Source organism: Chlamydotis macqueenii, chromosome 2 (assembly GCF_036417535.1).
Source record: "Chlamydotis macqueenii isolate bChlMac1 chromosome 2, bChlMac1.mat, whole genome shotgun sequence".
NCBI classification, from domain to species: Eukaryota; Metazoa; Chordata; class Aves; order Otidiformes; family Otididae; genus Chlamydotis; species Chlamydotis macqueenii.
Window position 1 is genome coordinate 93,581,086 of NC_141557.1, and position 21,577 is coordinate 93,602,662.

Genomic DNA, 21,577 nt, shown 5'->3' on the forward strand with positions numbered 1-21,577 from the left:
TGAGTAAGCAAGCATACTCCAGTCGTGGTAGCTGAGGCTGAGCAGGAATTGGGCTCATTACCCAAACTAAGAGCAAGATGCTGTTTGTCCAGTGCTCCAAAATCTCTACTGTTTGTGCCCAGACATGACAGCAAAAGTCAGATCCAAACAATGAGGGCTGAAGGCCAGCTGGGCAGAGACGGGGAGAGGTTTGTGAAACTATACAAATAAATAGTAACAATGAAAAAATAGCCAGTGCCGAGTGGCTAGAGACTCAGTAGCTGTGACTAATTGAGTATTTGTTCAGCTATGGAACACCAATCTAACACCAAATCCCACAACCTTATAGCAAAGCCAGGAAATTGCAAATCTTGTCTCATTTGTGCATAGTACAAAGCTAGCAAATAATAACAGGAAGCATATTCTTCAAGGAGAAAAACTGAAATGCGTGTTTGTTTTTCTTTCCTTTGCCTGCTTGCGAGACGAATCGGAAAGCAGCACGATTACTGAAATGACATTCACTGCTGTGGACTTACTGTTTGGGTTTGGAACTCCAGGAACAATGTCTTTGCTGTCGGGAGCAAGGGCGCCGTAATTTGCGTGGTGGTGGTGATGACGGTGGTGGTGGTGGTGCCTTGCAGGCATTTTTGTGGTATATGGTGCTCCACCATTCTCCTCAATGTTGAACTGATGCAGATCACTGTTGTTCAAGGGATAGCTACAAAATAAATTCAGTTCAAATTAGAGTGGTAAACAGCTGGACAAATTGTACCTTGGCAGAGACAGAGTGCAAACTTTATTGCCAAAAAAAACATACAGCTTTTTTTTTTGTAAATATTTTTTTAAAAGAGGCTTATCCCAAATCTTTACACTTTTCTCTTAAGAGGAGACTCATAGGGCGAGGACAACACATGCCTCTGCTTGTTTGGCACAGCTTTAATATCAGAAACCTTTTTTATTTTAAAATACTACACAATCTCTGCTAGACTCTTATGTCAAGTCCAATTCTGGCTGACTGATGGAATATGATTATCAAAAACATCAAAATTTGTCCTGCAGGAATTTGCAACTTCACCTGGGATAGGAAAGTGGTCAGGCAGCAAACAATAATTCCTTTGAAGAGAGATTGTGAGAAGAGCAGACCAAGGGACAGTCCCAGAATAACTCTACATTCCTGAGAAAGTTCGAGCCTCCAAATCTATGGTGCAAATAGCTGTATGAGAAATTCGTCACTTGGGAAAAAATGGAGAAAGATCCCATTGGAAAGAAAAGGTTTTCCAGGTAACAACATGCAAAACAGCACTTGGTCAAAAAGGAATCCTGTCTGTGCTGGTACACTAACTGGGACTTTTTGTGTATGTTTAGTTAGGCGATTAACTGTTGCCACTCTACTATATATGGAGAAATAGATATGTTGAAGTTTTAATTCATCATCTCTAACTCTGAGGTGTCAAATGACACTGTTGATTTTCTTCAGTAGTTTTAACTGATGCTCTTTCTGTTTATTGTTTGAAATGATGGCAGATTTCTAGAAATGATATTTTCTCTCCATGCCAGACTGAGATAACTCTACATGGATACCGCAAATGACTTGAATATGCTCTCCTCAGAGGAGTGCTTAAAATTTTTATAGGGTTTTAACTTATTCCATAGTATTGCATTAGGCAGTAGTTGCAGTAAATCAATTCATTCCAGGAAAAGATGAATCCCCTGCCCATTTGAAACATGCTAAAGAAATTATATCTTCAGCTGAGTGGGCTTTCAGTTTGCTTTTATTACTAACAGCAGCTGAAAACCTGACAATATGGAATAAAGAAAAACAGAATAATTAAAGGAACAATGAATAAGTTATACCTAGCTACTTGCTACATATATTGTCTGCAGATTACTTACTGATTCAAAGCAAAATTAACCAGTCATCTGCAAATAAACACATCTGTATAATTTCCAAAGAAGCATGCAACTCGGTACATCATTAATAACCACTGTCGTCTTAGTAACAACTTCTGACAACATGAGGTTTCTGACTGGATAGTAATTGAATAACATTTTTATGTTGGTTACTTTTTGAAAGGAGGAGGCGGGGAGGGGAATGTTTTGTATATTAATCTTGGCAGGTTCCCGACACGTAGCAACAACTGCTGATAAAGGCACTTCTGATGCCTTATTTGCTTCATGGAAACCATACAAAGAGGGGTCTGATCCTCAGGGGAGAGCTTTGGTGAGCTCAGATAATCCAGGGCTGGTCTGTCTTTTGAAACTGCACTGTATCTTCACTGTTACAATCAAATCAAGCAAGTGCCTACTGGGGGAAAATGGTACGGGCTAATGAGATTGCACACTAATTGTAACAGCTCTCCTGCACTCTCCCTTCAAGCTCCTTGGAATGAAGTGACTTTTTTTTTGACTGAGAGGATAGCGGGTTTTGTTCACATAGTTAAAACCCTTACTGGAAATAAAATCAGTTTTAGGCTGGAGCCTCAGCACATCTCTTTTTTTTTTTTTGTCTGTGATTCAGTTTTTTTTCAAGACACAAAACCCTACATGCCTGGGAGTTGCTTTCATTTCACCTACAGGCTGGTTTAGCAGATTTTTGACCAGTCTTTTCAAAATGAATGAGATCACACAAAATCCTTATATTGACTGCTTATCTTGCTATGAGCATGAGGTAGCTTCCATGCTAAAATGGGAATGAGCTGAGCAACTGAATTGGGCAAAACCCCTCTGGCATGAGGTCAAACATGCACCAAATTCTCCAGATGTATTTCTTGACTGTTCAGAGAGGAGTGCTAACACCACGTAAAATGCAGGGAGACCATTACTTCAAAGAAATAAAGAGCTGGCCCAGCAAAATTGATGTTTGGGTGTGTACTGAAATCCTTGAAGATACTGAGTCACCAAGCTCCAGCCAGGATGTCAATGCCTGGGTAGTGCATTCTGATGTGAAATCCATATTGAAGCTACTGGCTCGTCTAAAAAGAGGATGTGGTCACCTGCACTCTTCTGGGGCTGACAGCAATGGACAGATATTGAGGTAAACTCATCTCAGTTGTCAGCCAACTCTTGCACTTCTGATGGATGAGGGGTTGGGGTGAGGAAGATTTTGCACCCATCTTCTCCCTCTCTCCTAAGAGTTCTGCACAGGTTCACTAGTAGACTGATGAGTTACTAAACAATCATGAATGGCCATAAACAACAGAGGTTGCAGCAGCCCCAGAGCCAATCTACTAGAAGAGTTGACAGCACCCAAACAAAAATATTGTCAGTAGTTCAAATTCCTATTCTGTGCAATCCCTACTGTATAATTTAGGGGCATGCTGGACGTCTTAGTACGGTTTCAACAAAGTGGCATAGTTATTTGGCAGTGATGTCACATGTATTTTTAACTTATTTTTCTGTTCTTACACTGCCTTAAATCTAGAGACTTGAGACTTTTCCCTTCACTGCATCTTTCTGCTATTAACTTTTCTTTCTATTGCTTCTTTCTATCTGGCTTACTTGAATAACATGCTCACGCATCCTTCCCAACCTATTGATGCAAATAAATCACTAATTTCAATGAAACACTTTCTGACCATATCCTAAGCCCTCCAATTTTCATACTTGCTCCCTAGACATCAAGTAATGCTCTCAGACTAGGTACATACACAGACGGGTATCAGTTTTCTTTCTCTTGTATTTGTCCTTTGGCCCTCCTAGTATGCCAACATCCCACCTTTGTTTTACCTTTTAATGGTCAATTGGCTGTCCTGCAGGTTTCATCTTTTCCCTCTGTTACTCACCTCTGTAGTTTTCTCAACAAGCTCCAGCTGCTTCCTAGACAATCAACTCCTGTTCTTCAAGGAAAACGGGGCAGGGCCCTACAGTCTATTCTGTAAAGGAAGAAAACATGTCTTCCTTCTCCGTCCCTCCCTGAGGCAAAGCACTCCTGAGGATTCAGTTGCTGGAGGCTGAAACTTCAAAAAAGCCACTCAAAGTTCATAAGACACTTGGTATTGCCTTTAGCCTCAAACTCATGTAATTACTTTCTTCTGACAAAAAAAAAAAGGCAGCATGTTGAGGAACTGGGCAAATAACATGCATCTTCTGATTATTTTTTCCATTAAAAAAAAAATTATTTACATTACTAGTCCTCTATCCCAATTTTACACTCCTTATCCTTTACTTTAAAGGTATTTTCAGTTGACATTCTCACATTTCATGTGCTCCAGCCATCCACTGCCTTACAGCCTCCAGTGTACAAATCACACATAGAACAGTGTTAGATCATAGAAAAATGGGGAACAGAAAGGTATTTGGAAGACTGAAATATCCACCTCTCCCCTCAAAACTGAACTAAGCAGGCCTATGTTACCTCAACTGATCAGCTGAACTGTATCTTCAACATCTTCACTACCAGGAACTCCATGACCTCCGTGTGCAATTGATTTCAGTGTCTCACCATGCGTACCCTTACCTTCTTCGTTTATCCTGTCTCCTTTACTGAATTTAAGCCTGCTGTTTCCTCTCCCATCTATCACAGACATAGTGAACAGTTTCTTTCTTGATACAGAAACCTGTATTTTTGAAAACACATCATCACATCTCCCTTCAGGCTCTGAAGAGCTCGGAATTCACATTTCCTACAGCTCTGATAAGTCTTGCCATCTCTGTCCGCCCAGCTGCCCCCTGCTCTGCCTCTTACCTGGGGTGCTCAGAACCGGGCACCCCATTCCAGCTGAAGCCTTGCAAATGCTTCACAAAGAAAAAAAAAGAATACTTCGGGTTCATTCCCTGCTGAAGCTTCAAAATAATTTCAAAAAAACCAAACACCACCAACTGAATTTTTAGCTAAACTTGCTTTAATTACATTTAGAATCTCACACACCTCTTGTGTTGCTAGAGCATGTAAAGTGGCACAGAGAGCCTCAGAATCTTGCACGGTCTGGAAATTTCCCTGTGGAGGGGAATGAAAAGGAAAGAGGGGGACAGGAAGAAGGTGGTGTTCTGCATGAGTATCCATTAATGGCCAGAACCATTTGGTTGAAGAAAAAGATGTCGAGAGGACCCAGCATTATACAAGAACGGAACACAGCAGGAGAATTGATTATAAAAGAGAGAGGAAGAAGTTCCATTTTTTGCCAAGGACTGGGGGACATGAAAGCAATCAGTGTTCCTAAGTAAAGGATGATTGGGATCACTAAAACCAAAACTGTGGGTTGGTTTGTTTTTTTTTTTTTTTGTTTTGTTTTTTTTTTTTTTTTTTCGGGCACCACATAACTAAGACCTCTTTGCTGGCCAGAACTAGCTTCCTAAACCAACAGCTAGCTTCCTAAACTGAACTAGCTTCCTAAGCTGACAGCACTGTAACACTTGCTTTGCCCTCACACCACCAGAGGACAGGAGAGCTGGCCCATTTGCACCCATTTGCCTGGGAAGAGGGGTTGCAGATTTCTCTCCCTGCTGCCAGGGATGACCAACAGTCCCCATCCATTCCTAGGGACACCCCAGAAAGCAGAGTGGGCAGCCAGCAACTTTCTCCCATACAGACAAACCAACCTTGGGAGGAAAGAGAAAATGGCGATGGGGAAGTAGATGTTAAGAAATGGTGATGGAAGCAGGGAGAATTTCTCCTGCAGAAGATAAAAGTACACGCAGCAGCTTCCTGCCTTACAAGATACTGAACTAAGTTCTGAAGCAGGAGTAATCTGAAATTCTCCACATGAAGAACAGAGCCTGCGGCAAAGCATGTTCTAATAAAATACTAAGAAACAAATCTCGACTCAACACAGCCATTGTCCTCAAAGATTTAACCTTATCTACATAAAGATCATTAAAAAAATACTGCCTTGCAAAACTGTCATGCAAAATATGCCCACTGGGGAAGTAAACTTGCTTTTCTTAATTTACAAATTGTTTTAATTAATGATAATGATAGCTAATGATATTTAATCACCTGTCAAAAAAAAAAAAATCATTGTCCCAGATGTCCTTGCAGATGAAAAAAACTCTGAAAAGCAGACATAAAATTTTCTAAGACAGATGAAATCCTCCCCCAAGACAGTGCTGCCTTGACCCTTCCAGTCACAGGCAGACAACGTATGCCTGTCCTTCGGAAATAAAACAACTCAGGGTGGCTAATCAAGGCAAGCTAACTCAGGTTAATATAGGAGAAAATCAAGCAAGGCACTTACACCTCCAAGCTGATCTTGGATTGCTAACCATGCTCAGCCTTTTCCACCACTTAACCCATTAAATAACTCCAGTTCTCTGAGGTAAGCACATCCCTACTTTTCTCTCTCTCTCCCTTCCTCACTATCACACACTTGCCAAAGCAGACAGACAGAGAAGCAGGCACGGACCAGAGGTTTAGCTAATAGAGGAGAAACCATGGGATGTGACAGAAGAAATCACTGGACGTAATAGATGACAAGCATAAGCAGCTAACAAATGTTACAGAGCATGCCCTGAAGGATTGCCGGATTTCATGGGTAGTTAAGGGAGAGCTACATGAGAAATGGCCAAACTTGACAGAGCGCTGAAGGGGAATATCAGGGACTTTTGGATGAGAACAACCTTGCAAGCACTGCCTAAGGAACTGTATCAGTAATACCACATAAGGTCCCAACTACCTAGGTAGCCTTGGGAAATTTGAGTAGGGACTTAGCAAAACTGGGAGCAATGTAGGGAAAAAGCAGAGGTAACTGCAAGGAAACAAGGGAAGGCAACAGGAGAATCCGTGTGCATCAGGGAACAAGTATGGGAAGATGGAGAGAAGAGGTAGAAAAGGGACCAGCCACATGTAAGCAAGCTTCTGGTCAGTATGCCTGGCTGGTCAAGCCCTGATCACTACAGTCTAGGCCATCTTCTTAACTGTAGTCCTATTTTCTGTGGGGGTGTATGCATACAGGATTGAGCTCTCTGTGCTGCCCCATGTTTGTGTGCTGCTCTTTGTGTCTGCAGGTGCTAGTAAAGGCACTGCTCTCCACCTTTTTTGCTCTGCATGGCTGGTTGAATGTGTGCTCTATGTGTATTTACGTCTCTGGAATACATACTCAGCATCTCCAGAGGCTGGGCTCAGAAACCAGGAACTACAGCAGCCTCACATCTAGCATATTAGGAAGGTGAAACCACTTTACCCTTAAAGCCAATCCACTGGGATTTGGCTTCCCTTAACAATATGCTCCCAACTTACAAAATCTCTCCATCTCTGTCCCTAGAAAGCTGAAATTCCTTGAAAAAAACCCATATTTTTAAATAAATTAATCAAACTGTAGAAGTTTCATGTCTCTAAATTAATCAAATTCTGAATGTTGCTAATGCTCTACAAAGAAATATACAGCCTTCTGAATTTTCAGTAATTTGCCATAACTTTATGAAGTCCACCATGAACATACCTGACACCACTGCCACACAAATGACTTCAGTTTTGGTTACAGATTTTTGCCCTTTTAACATGTTACCAGTAAAGCCACTGAACAGCTACAGTGTGCAGCAAGCAAAAACTTTTATGAAGCCACGACAGAATTTTTCACTTAGTTGCTCAGAAGACAGTATTAACAGGCAAAAGTAACACAAAATCAATCACTCAGCACAGCAAGGGCTTTCTTTTTTACAAACTTACAACCTGTCGTATCTTTGTTCTCATTGAAACACTTGGGCAACTCATCTGAGTTACAGCAAGAAACTGTTCAGTTTACCTTAAAAACAATTTTCAGACTTTTTTTTTTTAAAGTCAGAAATTGAGAATGAGAGACACAGAAGTAGAATCTGAAAATGAATGATAACAAAATGAATTCTCCTGGGCTCAAAATTTTGTAGCAGAAGTAGCATCCAATTTCATATTCAAGTTCCTTAAAGCCTTGCTTCAAATCAGTCTTGCTTATTGATTCAGTGAGGTCCAGGTGCTGAAGACACAGATGCTGAAGTCCTAAAGCTCCCTCGCCTCTTTCATTCCTCTTCTCCATTCCCACAGTCGCTAGCAGGCTTCACTGCTTTTCCTTTTCCGGTTCCTCCCATTGCATGTTCCACCAGCAAACTCTTCTCTTCCTAAAAACCCGCTACTTGAGCCTTTTATTTCCCTGGCCCATTTTTGTTTTTTGAGCTCTTCCTTCCTATCTGACTCCTACAGTCCTCCTGATGAGAAAGACTCCGCTCCGGGACACCAAAATGCTGGCCCTGCTGCTTGCCAACAAGGTCTCAAAATTCAGGGGCTTGGCTGCTGGAGATTAAAAGGAACACAGCTACTTTGTCATCTGTTTAGCTACTGAGTTCACTGCTACATCATTACACAATTTAGAGAGCACTGAAGAGGTATTAACGTCTTGTGTTTCTACTTCTTTTAGGTTCTCAAAATGGCAGAAATCGGTAATGGCAAGTAAACCATTACAATTATAATTCCAGCACAGATTGTTATGGATTTAGTGGGGAAAAAAATTACAAATAATTAACTTCTAATCTGGAGTTTTAAATTGTACTAGATCAGTACTTCCTACTACTTCTTTCATCTTCTTCTGGATACAGGAAGTAAAAGATATTGCCAAATACTGTTGATTTTTTTTTTTTTTAAATCTTTCAACATATAACACTGCTAAGTCAGGAAATACAAGTTTTCCAAACTGTTCCTATTTGAAACATCTGGTCTAGCTTAATTCAATACATTTTCATCTTTGATATGATGAGCTGCAGGTTTTACTGTTTGATAGTTTAAAGCTAAAGGTCATACTACTACAACAAAAAGAAAAAGGAAAAGGGAAAAACAAGCACAATACAAACTCCGAAAACACAAAAACCTTCCCCGTGGGCCAAGTCTGCCAAGACTCTTAATCTGAAAAAAAAATCACCATCTTGAGGGAAGTTGGGTGGGAGATACTGTATTTTTTTTTTTAATCACCTTTTCCTCCAGTTCAAAACTGAAGGTTATTACATGCTGAAATTAAAAGCTATATGCCAGTTATTACGACATGCTTGCATTTTCTGTAGTGGCCTACTAAGATGTGCACTGGACTACGCACAGAAAAGCTTGATTCGTAAACAATTGAATTCAGATTGCCGCTCGTGAAACTAACTTCGAAAATAAGTTGTTTTGCTTTAAAGAACAGTCATGAAACAGTCATTAGGAAGTAGTTGAGAGCAATATTTAGTCTGCAGAAGCTTTATTACTGGAAATGACTCATATCAAGGGAAGAACTCCACCTGAATCAAGTTTTTATCTGTTTTTGTGACGCAGTGACAACAAGAGCAACAGCACATACACTCAGAAAGGAAGCCTATTTGGCCAGTCGCTTCAAGGTACAACAGGATGTGGAAAACAAGGGAAGCCAAACAAGGTCTTCATCACTACCACACACTGCTTGGTAATGAGGCAGCTAGAAAAGTGTGGTCTTTAAAATTTTTTTTTTTTCTTATCTACTTTGACTAGTATTGTTTTTGTCCAAAAGCTGCATCTTTCTATGTGTCTGGTCCCTGCTGAGAAAGGAGGACTGATTTTCCTGCAGGCTCTTCAACAATAAAACTCGGGAGCTTGCATAAGAGCACTGTGTTTTTCCAAGCATTTACAGTTTGAGTGTGAAGTAGAAAAAAGTATTTATTCAGAAATGGTTCAAAATCTCGATCCTCACGTTGTTGCACAAGTTCAGTTAGAGTGCAGAGGCTTGACGAGAGAAGTGATAGTCCAAGATGGCTCTCAAAGAAGATTCTTGGCTAGCACAGTCTTAAAAGAAGTTAGAGTCCTGGTGGATCAGTCCCTTCTTAAAGCATAACACACAGTCGGAGATCAATTGAAAAAATACAGTTCCTATTTTATGTCCATTAATGCCAGCTGGTCTGTAGCAGCTCTGGCTCTGACAGTCTCCGTGGCTACCATTAGCAATGCTGCCATGACAGCACTCCCCTACAAGTCTGCTTTCCTTGGTTCTCCTCTGCAGAGTAAGAGGAGAACCACTTATCAACAGTCTTTCCAGAGATCTGGTGTCAGGTTAGATGAATGCACATCAAAACTTCCCTCCTTCGAGCTAGGCAGTAGTAGCCTGACTACTCGATACACAAACTGGAATGACTGGTGGAAAACCTCCTCTGAAAATGGAAGATTGTGGCACTGAACTGTCTTCCTCCTCCCCCTCAGAGGGCTCCATCTAGCCAACTTTGACGCCTGAGAAGCAAGTGATATACTCCATTTCATTTTTTTTCTCTGTCTTAGATGTTCCCCAGCTCATTCCTCACCGGCAGCTGAAGTTCCATTTTCAAAATTACTTGCAAGCTCTACATTTTCTTTTGCAGGCTGAAGAGATGTCTTCTGCAACACTCATCCAGAAGGCAAGAAAAAAGATATTTTACATCACAAGGCCACAATACATGCTTTGCTCCCATCCACAACGTAAGAAAGCAATCTTCCTTTTGGTCAGTTTGCACCTCATAAAAGGGTCTTGTCGATTCTTGTCCTTCAGTGTGCAAACCCTCAACTGCCAGCTTTGGAAATGCATTACAAAACCCAACCTCTTTGTTCACTTTGCCTGTGACTCACATCAGCTTGAGAAAAATAGCTGAAAAGTCAAGTTTAAAGAAAAAGCCCACACTAAAACAAAGTACTGGAAGTGCCAACACTTTCAGTATTGTATTTCAGTATTCAATACAAGTCATTATCTTGCATGCCAGGGCCTGGCTGAGGCTGAAGAGTGATAGATTTCAGCCGGAGTTACAGATGTGGTATCGCCAGCTTTTTGTGTCCCCCACCAGCTCCTGGGGGAGAGGATGCAGGATTACAGAGTTACTACAGGTCAAAAGTAACCCCCTTGCAAATCCAAATACACAGAGCAGAGAGCCAGGCCTGAGCTCTGAAGGGGAAGAACTGGTTTCCAGCTTTATTTGGAAGGAAGGTAAGCAGAGAAATGATCAGAGGACACCAAGATGTATCAAGCAATTCTCCAGTGTGTGGAAGAATGTAGCTGATTACACACTGGACTTCAGATCAGTGTAACTTCTCAGATGCCTAGCACTGTACTCACATCACCCCTTGTCTCCCTCAAGTTGATGCAAGGGTAGTGCTTATCACGTGTAATCAGATTACAGAAGAGTTTCTAAGTATATACTGGACTTGTAAAAATATGATTTTTAGATTTGCACTATGAATAGACTTCAGAACAGGGTGGAGAAACTCTGCACATAAAGTTCAACAGGTAACCCTGAGAACATGCTTCAGCTGGATTCAGAAGTTGGTACTTCCTTCAGGCAGTTTGCAAGGCTTTTTTTTTTTTTTAAACAACTGCCCTGTGTATTTAGAACATGTTCAAAATGTTTTGATTTCTCTGTACCTAGAGTGACTATGTAACACACAGTCATAGCTTAGCCCTGCTCAGCACCAAGCTACGCAGTCTCTCACTCACCCCCCCCCCACCCTCCAGTAGAGCAGGGAGGAGAACTGAAAGAAAGAAGGCAAAACCCATGGGTTGAGAGAAAAGTTTAAGAGAATAACAGAACAAAACAAAGCAGAGACGGAAATCCAACAACAGAAAATACTGAAGCACATAGCTTACAGTAAAATAGCTCACAGCAAATCCTGATGCCCAGCTCCCTCCCAAGTAGGAGGAAGCTCTCTTTAGCGCCCTCCCCGCTTATACACTGGTCAAGATGTCCCATGGGATGGGACAGCCCTTTGGCCAACTTGGGTAAACTATCCCAGCTGTTGGCTAGTTAGTAACCTATCCCAGCTGTGTCCCCCAGCCACAGGTGCCTCCAGTTCCCCTGCCAGCTCAGGTGAAAATTAACTCTATCCTAGACAGAACCAGGACACAGACTCTTCGGTAAAAATTGTGTGGCATTTCTTCATGAGGGACTCCTAGTTAAAATAATTAAACACAATGTATAAACACTCACATGCCAGGGCAATCAAGTCCCTGTATTGAGTTTGTGCATCTATAAACTACCAGTGGCTTCCTGTAGCAGCACGACTCTAGAATGTAGTATAAATTAATATTGCCAGAGCTTTCCCAATGTTTTATTTTCAAACAAAAGGTGCTACTACATTTAACAGCTGAATTAACCAAGCATTTTCTACCTTTCTCCTCTCCCCACCTGTCACTTGGTTTTCACCTTCAAACACAGAATTGTACTTCTAACATCACAAGGCCTGTATTAGTCACTCGTTAAAAACAATACTTTGTAAGTAACAAATGTGCTAATTTTAGGAAAAAATAGTCCATGTGCTTTTAGATTTAAAACAACTTATTTGTATGACCTAGTTCAGTGCAGAAGCACTCGTGTCCATCTTTGTTCTGGTGCCGTAAGCCACATGTGTCAGTCAGAGTGATGCCAGGGTCAGAGAGGAAACAGGTAGAAATGCTCCCTCTTCCCACCCGCATCTCAGTCCATTTGCTACAACCAAGACTAGAGCAAGGAAGGACAGGGAAATGGATCTCTTCTTACCTATCTGATCAGTCGGTGACTTTGCTGGTACAGATTTCTGCAGACAGCAAGGAGGATGTGGGATGAAAAAGTGAAACGGGAGTGCAGAGTGTACGAGGTGCATCTTCAGAGAAGCAGGATGACAGGTGCTTCCCTTGAGGCGACACACACAAACCGCAGAACACACACTTCCCACAGGTTGTTCACCCGTGTGCAGACCTCCTGCACCAGGCATTTTAACACTTAAGAACTGGTTAGGCCTTGTGCTGTCTTTTCTTGAGATCTGTCAGGGAGATCCCTCATTCAGTGCACCTTCAGCAATAAACCAAACCACAAGTAACAACACATGATGAGGAGGAACACTGACAACAAACCACATGGAAGCCAATGAGGTTATACGACAGGAACGACACTCTTATGAATGTAGGTGTGTGAATCATGAAGCAACAGTGCTCCGCTTTAGCATCAGTATTCAAAAAAACTCCTCCAGAGGGCATTCAGAGCAGCAGCTAAACAAAGCTCCAGCAAGGCTCCAAAGTTTTTCTTTTTTTCCTTTCCCAAATAAAATGCTGCTGAAACAGAGGAAGACTAGCCTGGGGAAACTGAAGTCAGCCTCTGTGATTACCCACCTTAGGCCTACTCTGGCATTTTCATATCTCAGTGCACAGTTGCTTTATTGTCTCCCCCCCTCTACAGACTGCACTGAAAACATTGATCCAGCAGAGCATGAGTGATTCCAGGGCAAAACAGGTACAAGTACAGGGTGTATCATATCTATCCACCCTCCCTCCAAACCTTTCAAAAATAAATAATACATCATAACCAGAATAAGAAGATTGAAAATTTTTATTTGTACTTAGCACATACAGGAAAGATCAAAAACAAATATGAAAAGACAGCATTTGTAAACAAATATATTTCACAAAAAAGTTATAGACTATCAAATTTGCTCTGAAAAAATTCATGGTTATAGCTGTTTATAAATGTATATTTATCAAAATCAAGTTAAAAACTACTTCATTTTTAAAATATCCCACATGAAGATTCATTCATTCCAGCAGCTTCAGAGAGACCACAGATGTAAGGTCTAATTAAAAGAAATGCATGAATGAAGATGGCACTATGATTTCCAGTTTTTTTTTAAAAAAAAACCAACAAAAAAAGGCAAGCAATCAAAATATCAGTCAAGCCTATTTAAAGACCTAGGTTTGTAAAATATACATTCAACTTTGCAAATGTCTAACTTAAAAAAAAAAAAAGAGCTATTTCACTGGATTGTCCCCATCTTGTAGTGTACTGATCATGAGCTGTGTTTTTGAATCCACTCAGAGGAAAGTTATCAGCAGGTAGTTTTATGCGATTGTATAGTTCACTTCCGTAATCATATTAAAAATAAAAAGTCAGCAGCACCCTTTTAGCAAGGATTCATTTTTAACATTCTTGCCTTTATAGCAGCAGGTATGGTTTGGGGGGATGCTATCAATGAAATCAGTAAGTCAAAAAAGGAATACACATACTCCATGAAGTTTATTGTAGTATTCTTTCCCTATACTTGTTTTCAAAGTTAGGCAAGCACCTCTGTTTTTGCTGCAGAACACAAAAATTAAAAAAAAAAAAAAAAGACACCCAAACCTATGACTAACTTAGTAGTCTCCCTTTGCTGGTAGTCCACAAGCCATTTTGATTGCTAGTGTAAATTCTGTTTTTCCCTCTCTCCAGTCTCCTATTTGCGTGTCAACTAACAAACAAAGTTTCTCAAACTTCATCTATTAGTTTGACTCAAAAGAAACAAGATAATAAAAGTAACTAAGGCACAAATGGCTGATCTTCAACAGCAGGCAGAGGGTCACAGATTCAGTATGGTAGAACGTAAATCCCAGAAAAACTTCTGGTTTTGGTGCACCGAAAATTCTTATCAGCTTTCACAAAAGGTTTTTCAAGATTTTTTACAAAGATATGGAAAACACTTTTCCCAAGAACGTCCACAAACACTAAATAAAGATGGATGTACATACAAAGACACACACTTTATGCACAATACACTTTGAACATACTGCAGACAGACAAGGACCATGGAATGCAATGATCGTCTAAGATGGCAGGTGAAATGAAGATGACTGTTTTTCAGAGAGTCGTCATGAGTTTATCGTGGTACACCATGCTTTGGACTCCTCCTAAATTCTTCTGGTTCTGTTCCTGGATATATCGTAAATTGCTGTCCTCTCCACTTGTGGGGGGTTTCCAATATGGCCTGTCATCATGATAGGGTGGCCTGTACCATTTGCACAGTTATTGGTTAGTGAGAGATGGAAGTAAACTTATGAGCGCTACACAGTAACACGAGTTCATCCAGCAAGTGCTAAGCATGCATATGGTGTGATGGGCACCTATCAGTAAGGGACGGAAATGGTGACAGACCTACAGCTCTGCTGCAGAAGCCACTGAAGCAACTGGGAATCTTTCATCTGATTTCAAAAAGCGTTGAACTAGAGCTCAGTCATCAAAATCCCCCTCTGTTTTCAAGCGTTATAGACTAGTGTTGTGCATCAATGCTCCTGAATCCCAGAGGGCTGGTGGGGAGGGAGGAGGAGGCTATAGGAAAACTAAATGTGTACAGCAAACAAGTAAAATAAAGTGCATCATCCAAAAAGTTGAGCTCATTAATATATATCCCTAAGGCCTGAAAAATTAAGAAAGGCAATCCTATTAAGAGTGAAAATTGCTCTTCTGTAAATATTGCTGTTCCTTCAGCACTGGTGCAGTTAATTACACTGAGGCAGCCTGTCAGTTACACAGGCACATTTTGTCAAGATGAACACCCAGAGTCTATAGCCAGTACGGGCATTTCTCTGTGACTGTGTAGTGAAACTTGCAAAAGTACTAGGAGGAAAAATATTTTTTCCTTATTTGTTCATTACTTGTTGCTGCTTAGAGCTATCAACCTCAACCACTCCTACAGTGTCTTCTGAATCATTGCGGGAGGTGGGGGTGGGGCAAACAAATAAATAAATAAAAATTTGAACAGTATGTAGAAACCCCAATATTTAAAAATCTTTTATTACCAAACTGAAGTCGCACTTCTTATTTTGTGAAGTTTTTTTTAATGCTAGCAGAAATACAGGCAAGTTTATATTTTACCTTTTTTTGGAGATATTCTAAAGTTATATAATGACAACTAGTAATTGGAATGAATTTTCTCAGAAAACTGAACATAAAGGTAACTGCAAACAAATAATTTCACTGAAAGGATTTTACTAAGAAGACTGAGGCACCATTCCACATACTATTTCACAAATTATTCCCAAAACTCCCATATATAACATGTATCGCACAGGTAGTTTCACTTCAGCCCGTGGCCCATTCTAGACTGGCATGCCCAGCAGGAAGAATGTCATCCATCTGTGGTTTGATTTCAAGTTCACAGTCGGATGGATTAAGCTTCCTCAAATCAAGCTATCCAAGATGTTAAATCTCCAGCTCTTCAACTTTGACTCCAAGTTTGAATAATTTGAAGCTTCCACTTTAACCACACATTTTAACATTTCTGCCCAGCTGGGACAAAAATTCTGAGCACCTTTTCTACCGAGCCTGCATGACTCAGCTTTTAAGTACATTTTTTAGACTCACAAGCCTAGCTATAAAAAAGCCATTGTTCTTATTTCACTGACCTTAATCTTTGCCCAGGCAGTGGAGAGGCTGAAGGAGGAGGTTGTCTACACACATTACAATACATTATTGTGCTTATTTCAATATCACTCTGCTCCAGGGTGAACTATTTGGCTTTAAAATGTTATAGACTAGTATCACAAGTGAAGTAATCTTTAGAAAAATTTCAGCAAAACCTCAAAACAACTTAGAAAATCATTAACCTCTCTCAGCAATCACTCTTCTGTAATGTGAAATTGTACATTTTAAATCACACGAAAAAATGGACGAGTAAACCCTAAAACCAGGAAGAATCTTGAAGTACAGGCAAAGTTAATTACCCAATTTAAAGAGTCTTCTCTTTCTAGCATAAACTTAGTATCTGCTTTACTGCTGTATGCTAGGAATTTTGAGATTAAAATGAGTATGTCTGCTTCTCTATCCAGTATGTATTTCTAATAACATTTGCCTTTTTCCTGCATTCTCTGACTCAAACTCGGACTAAATTGTCTTTTTATCCATTTTAAGCTCAGCCTCATCTCCAGAGCCTGCCTACACTAAGAACAAAGTCTACCTTTCCTAAGAATATAGAGACAAAAATGCAAGATGAATAGGAATGAAGATTATTGGTATTTTTCAGCCAAGATAGTAATTATTTGTCTAAAAAACTGAGTAACCTAAAAAGGTTACTTTCCATTAAGATAAAATAGCAGCTCGTTTTTATCACGTGTACATGCACAGACACATATCCACCAGCAGGTGCTTGCCTCCACTGCGAGTTCCACCAAGCTGGTTCTAACTTGGACTGAATTTCTTCCAAAATTCCTTTTTCCTCAATTTCTCTCACTACTTGTTACAAAGTAAAGAAGTATGTGAGAAGATAGCACAATAGCCCATACAGGAATATTTTTGTGAAGCAGTTCTCAAGCATTCAGTGTTATAACTTCACGAACACTAATTATCTGTAAAGTGACTGATACATTGTCCCACATACATGTTATTGTTCCATATATATTTCCACAAAAGATGAAAAAGTGCTTGCAAGAACAATGCAAGAATCTGTACATTCATAACTTTACTCTACTCTAAAACTAGTTTCTTCTTTGTCTTAGGAGATTAAATACTGATTGAATTACAATTAGTTTTACTGAAGCTACTGAGCATCTTCCCATCCAACATACTTCCTACAGAAATACACTAAGGTTGTATTTCAAATTCTGAATTAAAAACCAACCTGAAAAAATTTTCATCAAGGAAATTAGGACATTCCAAAGCAAAATATAAATAGAAGTTGTTTAACACTGCCTCTACATCACATATTTCTAACTTCTGTTCGCTTTTAATATGCAGAAAACTGCCCAATATGTCCACCAAAGCTTCTTGCCAACAGATTAAGATAAAGAAAGAAGTAATAATCTTTTTCATGAAGTGAAGATTGCTTACCTTACATTCACAGGTGTATGTGGATGCCAGTGGGGCTGAGCAGGATGTATATTAGGGTGATACTGTGGCTGCAAGTGAAAATATTGAACCTGGTTAATGAAATCATATAAAAACTTCCTATTAACTTTAACTTCTTATTTTTCTGGGGCCATGAGGAACACGCTCCCTGTGAGCCCTAGAAAGTCCACTGTTTCAGAACTTCTCCCATGCCATTTAGCATATACATGAGATCTCCTGGTGATGAGTTTGCTAGTTAGAACACACTCATGGGAAAATGCAAAGAAAATTGCTTTTCTGTTTGAGAGGCAATCTGGCACATAAAGTGCTTCTCATAGAACGCACATCAAAAGAATGTCAGCTTTAATCAAAGGTGGAGAGTGAGAAAGGTTACTACTATAATAGCAGTGTTCAGAAGATCACCTAACTTTGGTGACAGCATTTCACTCTCATACCCATGAGATCTTGAGGAGAAACAGTGAAATAAAATCACTAGTGAGACTTTTAATAAAAATGAGTGTTAAGACTAAGTTCTCATGCACACATTCAGTTTGGATGAAAGCACAGCTTGCTTTCTCAGTAGCACTGACTGCTAGTATCACAGATGAAAACTGGGTAAGGTTTTTCCCTGATGTTTATAAAGAAGTTTGTTTTAAACAAACCAACCAACCAAATGAAAAAACAAACAAACAAACAAACATTTGACCAGCAGTGAACTCCTTAAGTGTTGTGATGGGGGAGATTACTGCAACTTTGCATTTCTCCTCAGAAATGATCCAATGTGAGAGGCTGCAGCGCAGCCTCCTGGGGTCCATCATAGTCACAATCCCAAAGGCTTTAACTGTGATTTCAAGGGCAGGGCAGGGGGGTGGCAAATGTGAGTATATTCAGCTTGCAAAGCATACAGGAACACAGGGGAAGAAAGAGAGAAGAGTCTCTCCATTTTCCCTTTAACTCCCAAGGCGATGCCGCTTACTTCTGAACCACCTCAGAGAATCTCACCCCAGATTAAGAAAAGAGGAGCAATGCAGCTGTACTAATTACAGGGAGCAAAAATATTTACCACTAAGAAAATTACAATATTATCCTCAACAATTGTAAGCTCTTACCTGGTAGTTATGGACTTCAGGGGTATTTTTAGCACTAAAGGAGAAAAAAAAAAAATAGCTTTTATGTAATCAATACATTTATGTCACCCTAGTTCAGAGTTCCACTCTTCAGGGAAGTATTACAGGGAAGTAAAATTCACATTCTTAACGACATAAATATTTTATTCAAGATATACACCAGAGCAATTAGAGTCCAAGAAAGACTTCATTTTACATTTATGAAACAGGAACAAATAATGCTAGCTAACTCGGCATAATAGCAATAAGCAGAAAGGAAATATGTTTTATTTTAGTCTGATCTCAAATACAAAAAGAAAAAAAAATTAAAAATGGAAGCACTTAAAGTCTCACAGGCAGTCCCCCAAGAAGAATCTTGTGCTGCATAATGAGAGATCCCAAAGCAATTCATCCCACACCAGAGATTTGTTTTGACAAATCCTAATGCTGAAATGGTCTTCAGAATCCTTTTTGCCTGACAACTGCAACTGAAAGGTAGAGAGAACTTGGGCAGTCACTTACCACAGTTGTGCTGCTTTCACAGGATTGTTTGCTTAAAAAGAAACAAATAAAAAACCTTAAGACAGGTGAAAAAACCTTGAGAAATATCAGTGATTTTGCAGCTGCCACATGTGATTGGGCTGTTACACTACATCTTAAGTGAATCCTCATGCAGACATATTTGCACAAATGTGTAAGAACAGCAAGTACAACCCTGTGCTTTCTAGCATTCCTGTGAGAATACATGAAGTATGAGGCAGACACAAACTCCGTCTGTTTCTGCAAGAGTCAAAGCCCCAGACAAGAGTATTCTTACCAAATGTCACAACAGAAGGACTTCGGGCAGAGTTAAGTTCTGCACAACCAGAACACTACTTTTCTCAGCTTGCTGTAGCCACCATATCAATACCATTGAGTCCCTTGGAAATCAGAAGCTACCCCTCACTGGAATTTTGCATCTTACAGAAACCAGAGTATTCCTAAAGCTGGCAATGGCCTGTGTCTTATTTACAATAAATGATGGTAGTCAAAAACGCCCATCGGTTGGGAACACGGGAAGGCACTGAGGAATCCTGAGCAACAAGGTCTTGGCTTGTGCTTTGGACAGGCTGGAAAGAACGGTGATGAAGCCAGCTGAGTAACTGGAACATATCATTTCTTTTTCCTGACAAAGAGCATATTTTCCAAGAACACTGAAAAACTGCTAAGTGATACAGCTGAAAATCCAAGTTTCTGCTGAATGCAGAAAGTGGATGACAAACTTCATGAGACACTGCAGAAGTCTCAAAGAGACTGAGGTAGGACAGAATCCAATGGTTGTGGACTGCAGCTAGGTACAGGTCTTAATGGCCAAGAGATGCGTGAAAGACAATAATCTAAAGGGAATTTTTGCACTAACTTAACAAACGTGCTGTTGAGCTCTCTGAGACAGATCATCTCGCTATGACAGAAATTCTGCCTGGCACCTATGCACAAAGAACTAAACTGAGCATAAGCCACATTTTCTTCTCCCTCCATCTCAGAGACATAAGTACGGAAGCATTGAGACAAGGTATAATCTGCAGGTCTGACAGATCTTGTTATTGTAAAAATAAAATTTAAATAATCCATTCTTTCACTTATGAAACCATCTACACTTACGATATAATTGACCCTTAAGTATCACATAACAGTATCTTACAAATTTAATAAATTTGTATTTCTGTAAAAAATTGACATGTGCTAAGGAAAGGGGAAGGTGAGGTTACAGTCTCTAGAAAGCATGCATGCTTGCTACCCTTTTCCCCTCATTGTACACGAGAAATAAAAGAGCCCACATAATACTACCAGGACTTTTCATGGAACTGGTGTTCATATTCTAGGAAGGCAAAGGAGTGCAAAGACACCCTAAGGGAATGTCAGCTCACTCTGCTCCATACAGCAACTACATCTCCAGCCTCAAGTAATACAGAATTTAGAGGGGGTTGTCTTGCAGTGCTCCTTCCTAGGTTTTTCTTCAAGGACTAAAAATCTCAGCTTAAATTTTGAAGGATAAATGATAAAACCACAAGGGAAATCAGTTCCTTGTCATTCCATTCAAATTCAGCACATTTCAACTCCCAGAGAAAGCTAGTTAAGGTCAGAGTCTGGATAGGCGAGTGACATGCCATTATAGTCAGGAAAGCAGCAACAACTGCATAATGAGATTGCTCAATAACCCAAAAACTGTCTGGCTAGATAAGGAAGTCAGTGAGGCTTTTGGACACTGCTCCACTCTACATGACAAACGTACTTCAAAGAATATGTTACATGCTTTCCCTCATTGAGTTTGATGCAAATTTTCTTTCCTCTTCAAGAGGAACAAAAGAAACCATAGGTACCTCCTTCTCCATAGATGGTGGATGGAAGAATTAATTGTTAGACAGATTAAAAACAGTAGATATGAACACCAGACTCTGATTTCAGAGGAAAAAAAAAAACCATGTACATTCTGGTTTTTCAGGTGGTCTGTTATGTTTTTCTTTTTTATACTCTGGTACAGATTTTATGGTTGTAATATGACATTTATATGAGTTAACAGGACACCAGGGTGACCGGTTCAGTGAACACACTCTCACACACAGACACTCACCCTTAAAAGTTGAATGCCTTCGAGAAGGATATCGCTTGCTGGGCCTTCTTTCAAATGTACTAGTTCTGCGTAATCTTGTCCCATGTGTTGCTTGATACTCTGTCCGTCCACTTAAAATACCGAAACAAAAAAAGTTAACTACTGCCTTTTGCTGGATGCTATACCTGCTTATTTGTATAAACACAAATATATTGCCATCACTTTGCTAAATACCTGAATCTGAAGCGTGATCCCAGCCTTATGAAGTCGGATCTACTAGATTTACTATTTGCTGGGGCTCGCAATCTGAAGAAAGCATGGTGCTCCACTGCACACTTCCACAAATGTTTGCAGGTTTTGGCACTGTCTAACCGGAAAACAAATGTGTGCTCTTGCTCTCTGCCCTAAATGCAGAAACAAAAGCTCTGGAAGTTGGCAT

The 21,577-nt window shown here is 40.1% G+C and overlaps 1 protein-coding gene across 1 annotated transcript in view; it reads right to left on the reverse strand.

The window, feature by feature from the left end:
* Positions 1-21,577, reverse strand: part of EPB41L4B (erythrocyte membrane protein band 4.1 like 4B) — a 186,642-nt gene that overhangs the window by 76,427 nt on the left and 88,638 nt on the right. The window contains exons 11-16 of the mRNA XM_086740445.1: positions 21,373-21,542; positions 21,160-21,269; positions 19,071-19,101; positions 18,552-18,585; positions 17,446-17,513; positions 516-697 (exon numbers count right to left, since the gene is read on the reverse strand). Coding sequence (XP_086596571.1) covers positions 516-697; positions 17,446-17,513; positions 18,552-18,585; positions 19,071-19,101; positions 21,160-21,269; positions 21,373-21,542 — 595 coding nt within the window. The remainder of the gene's footprint in view (positions 1-515; positions 698-17,445; positions 17,514-18,551; positions 18,586-19,070; positions 19,102-21,159; positions 21,270-21,372; positions 21,543-21,577) is intronic.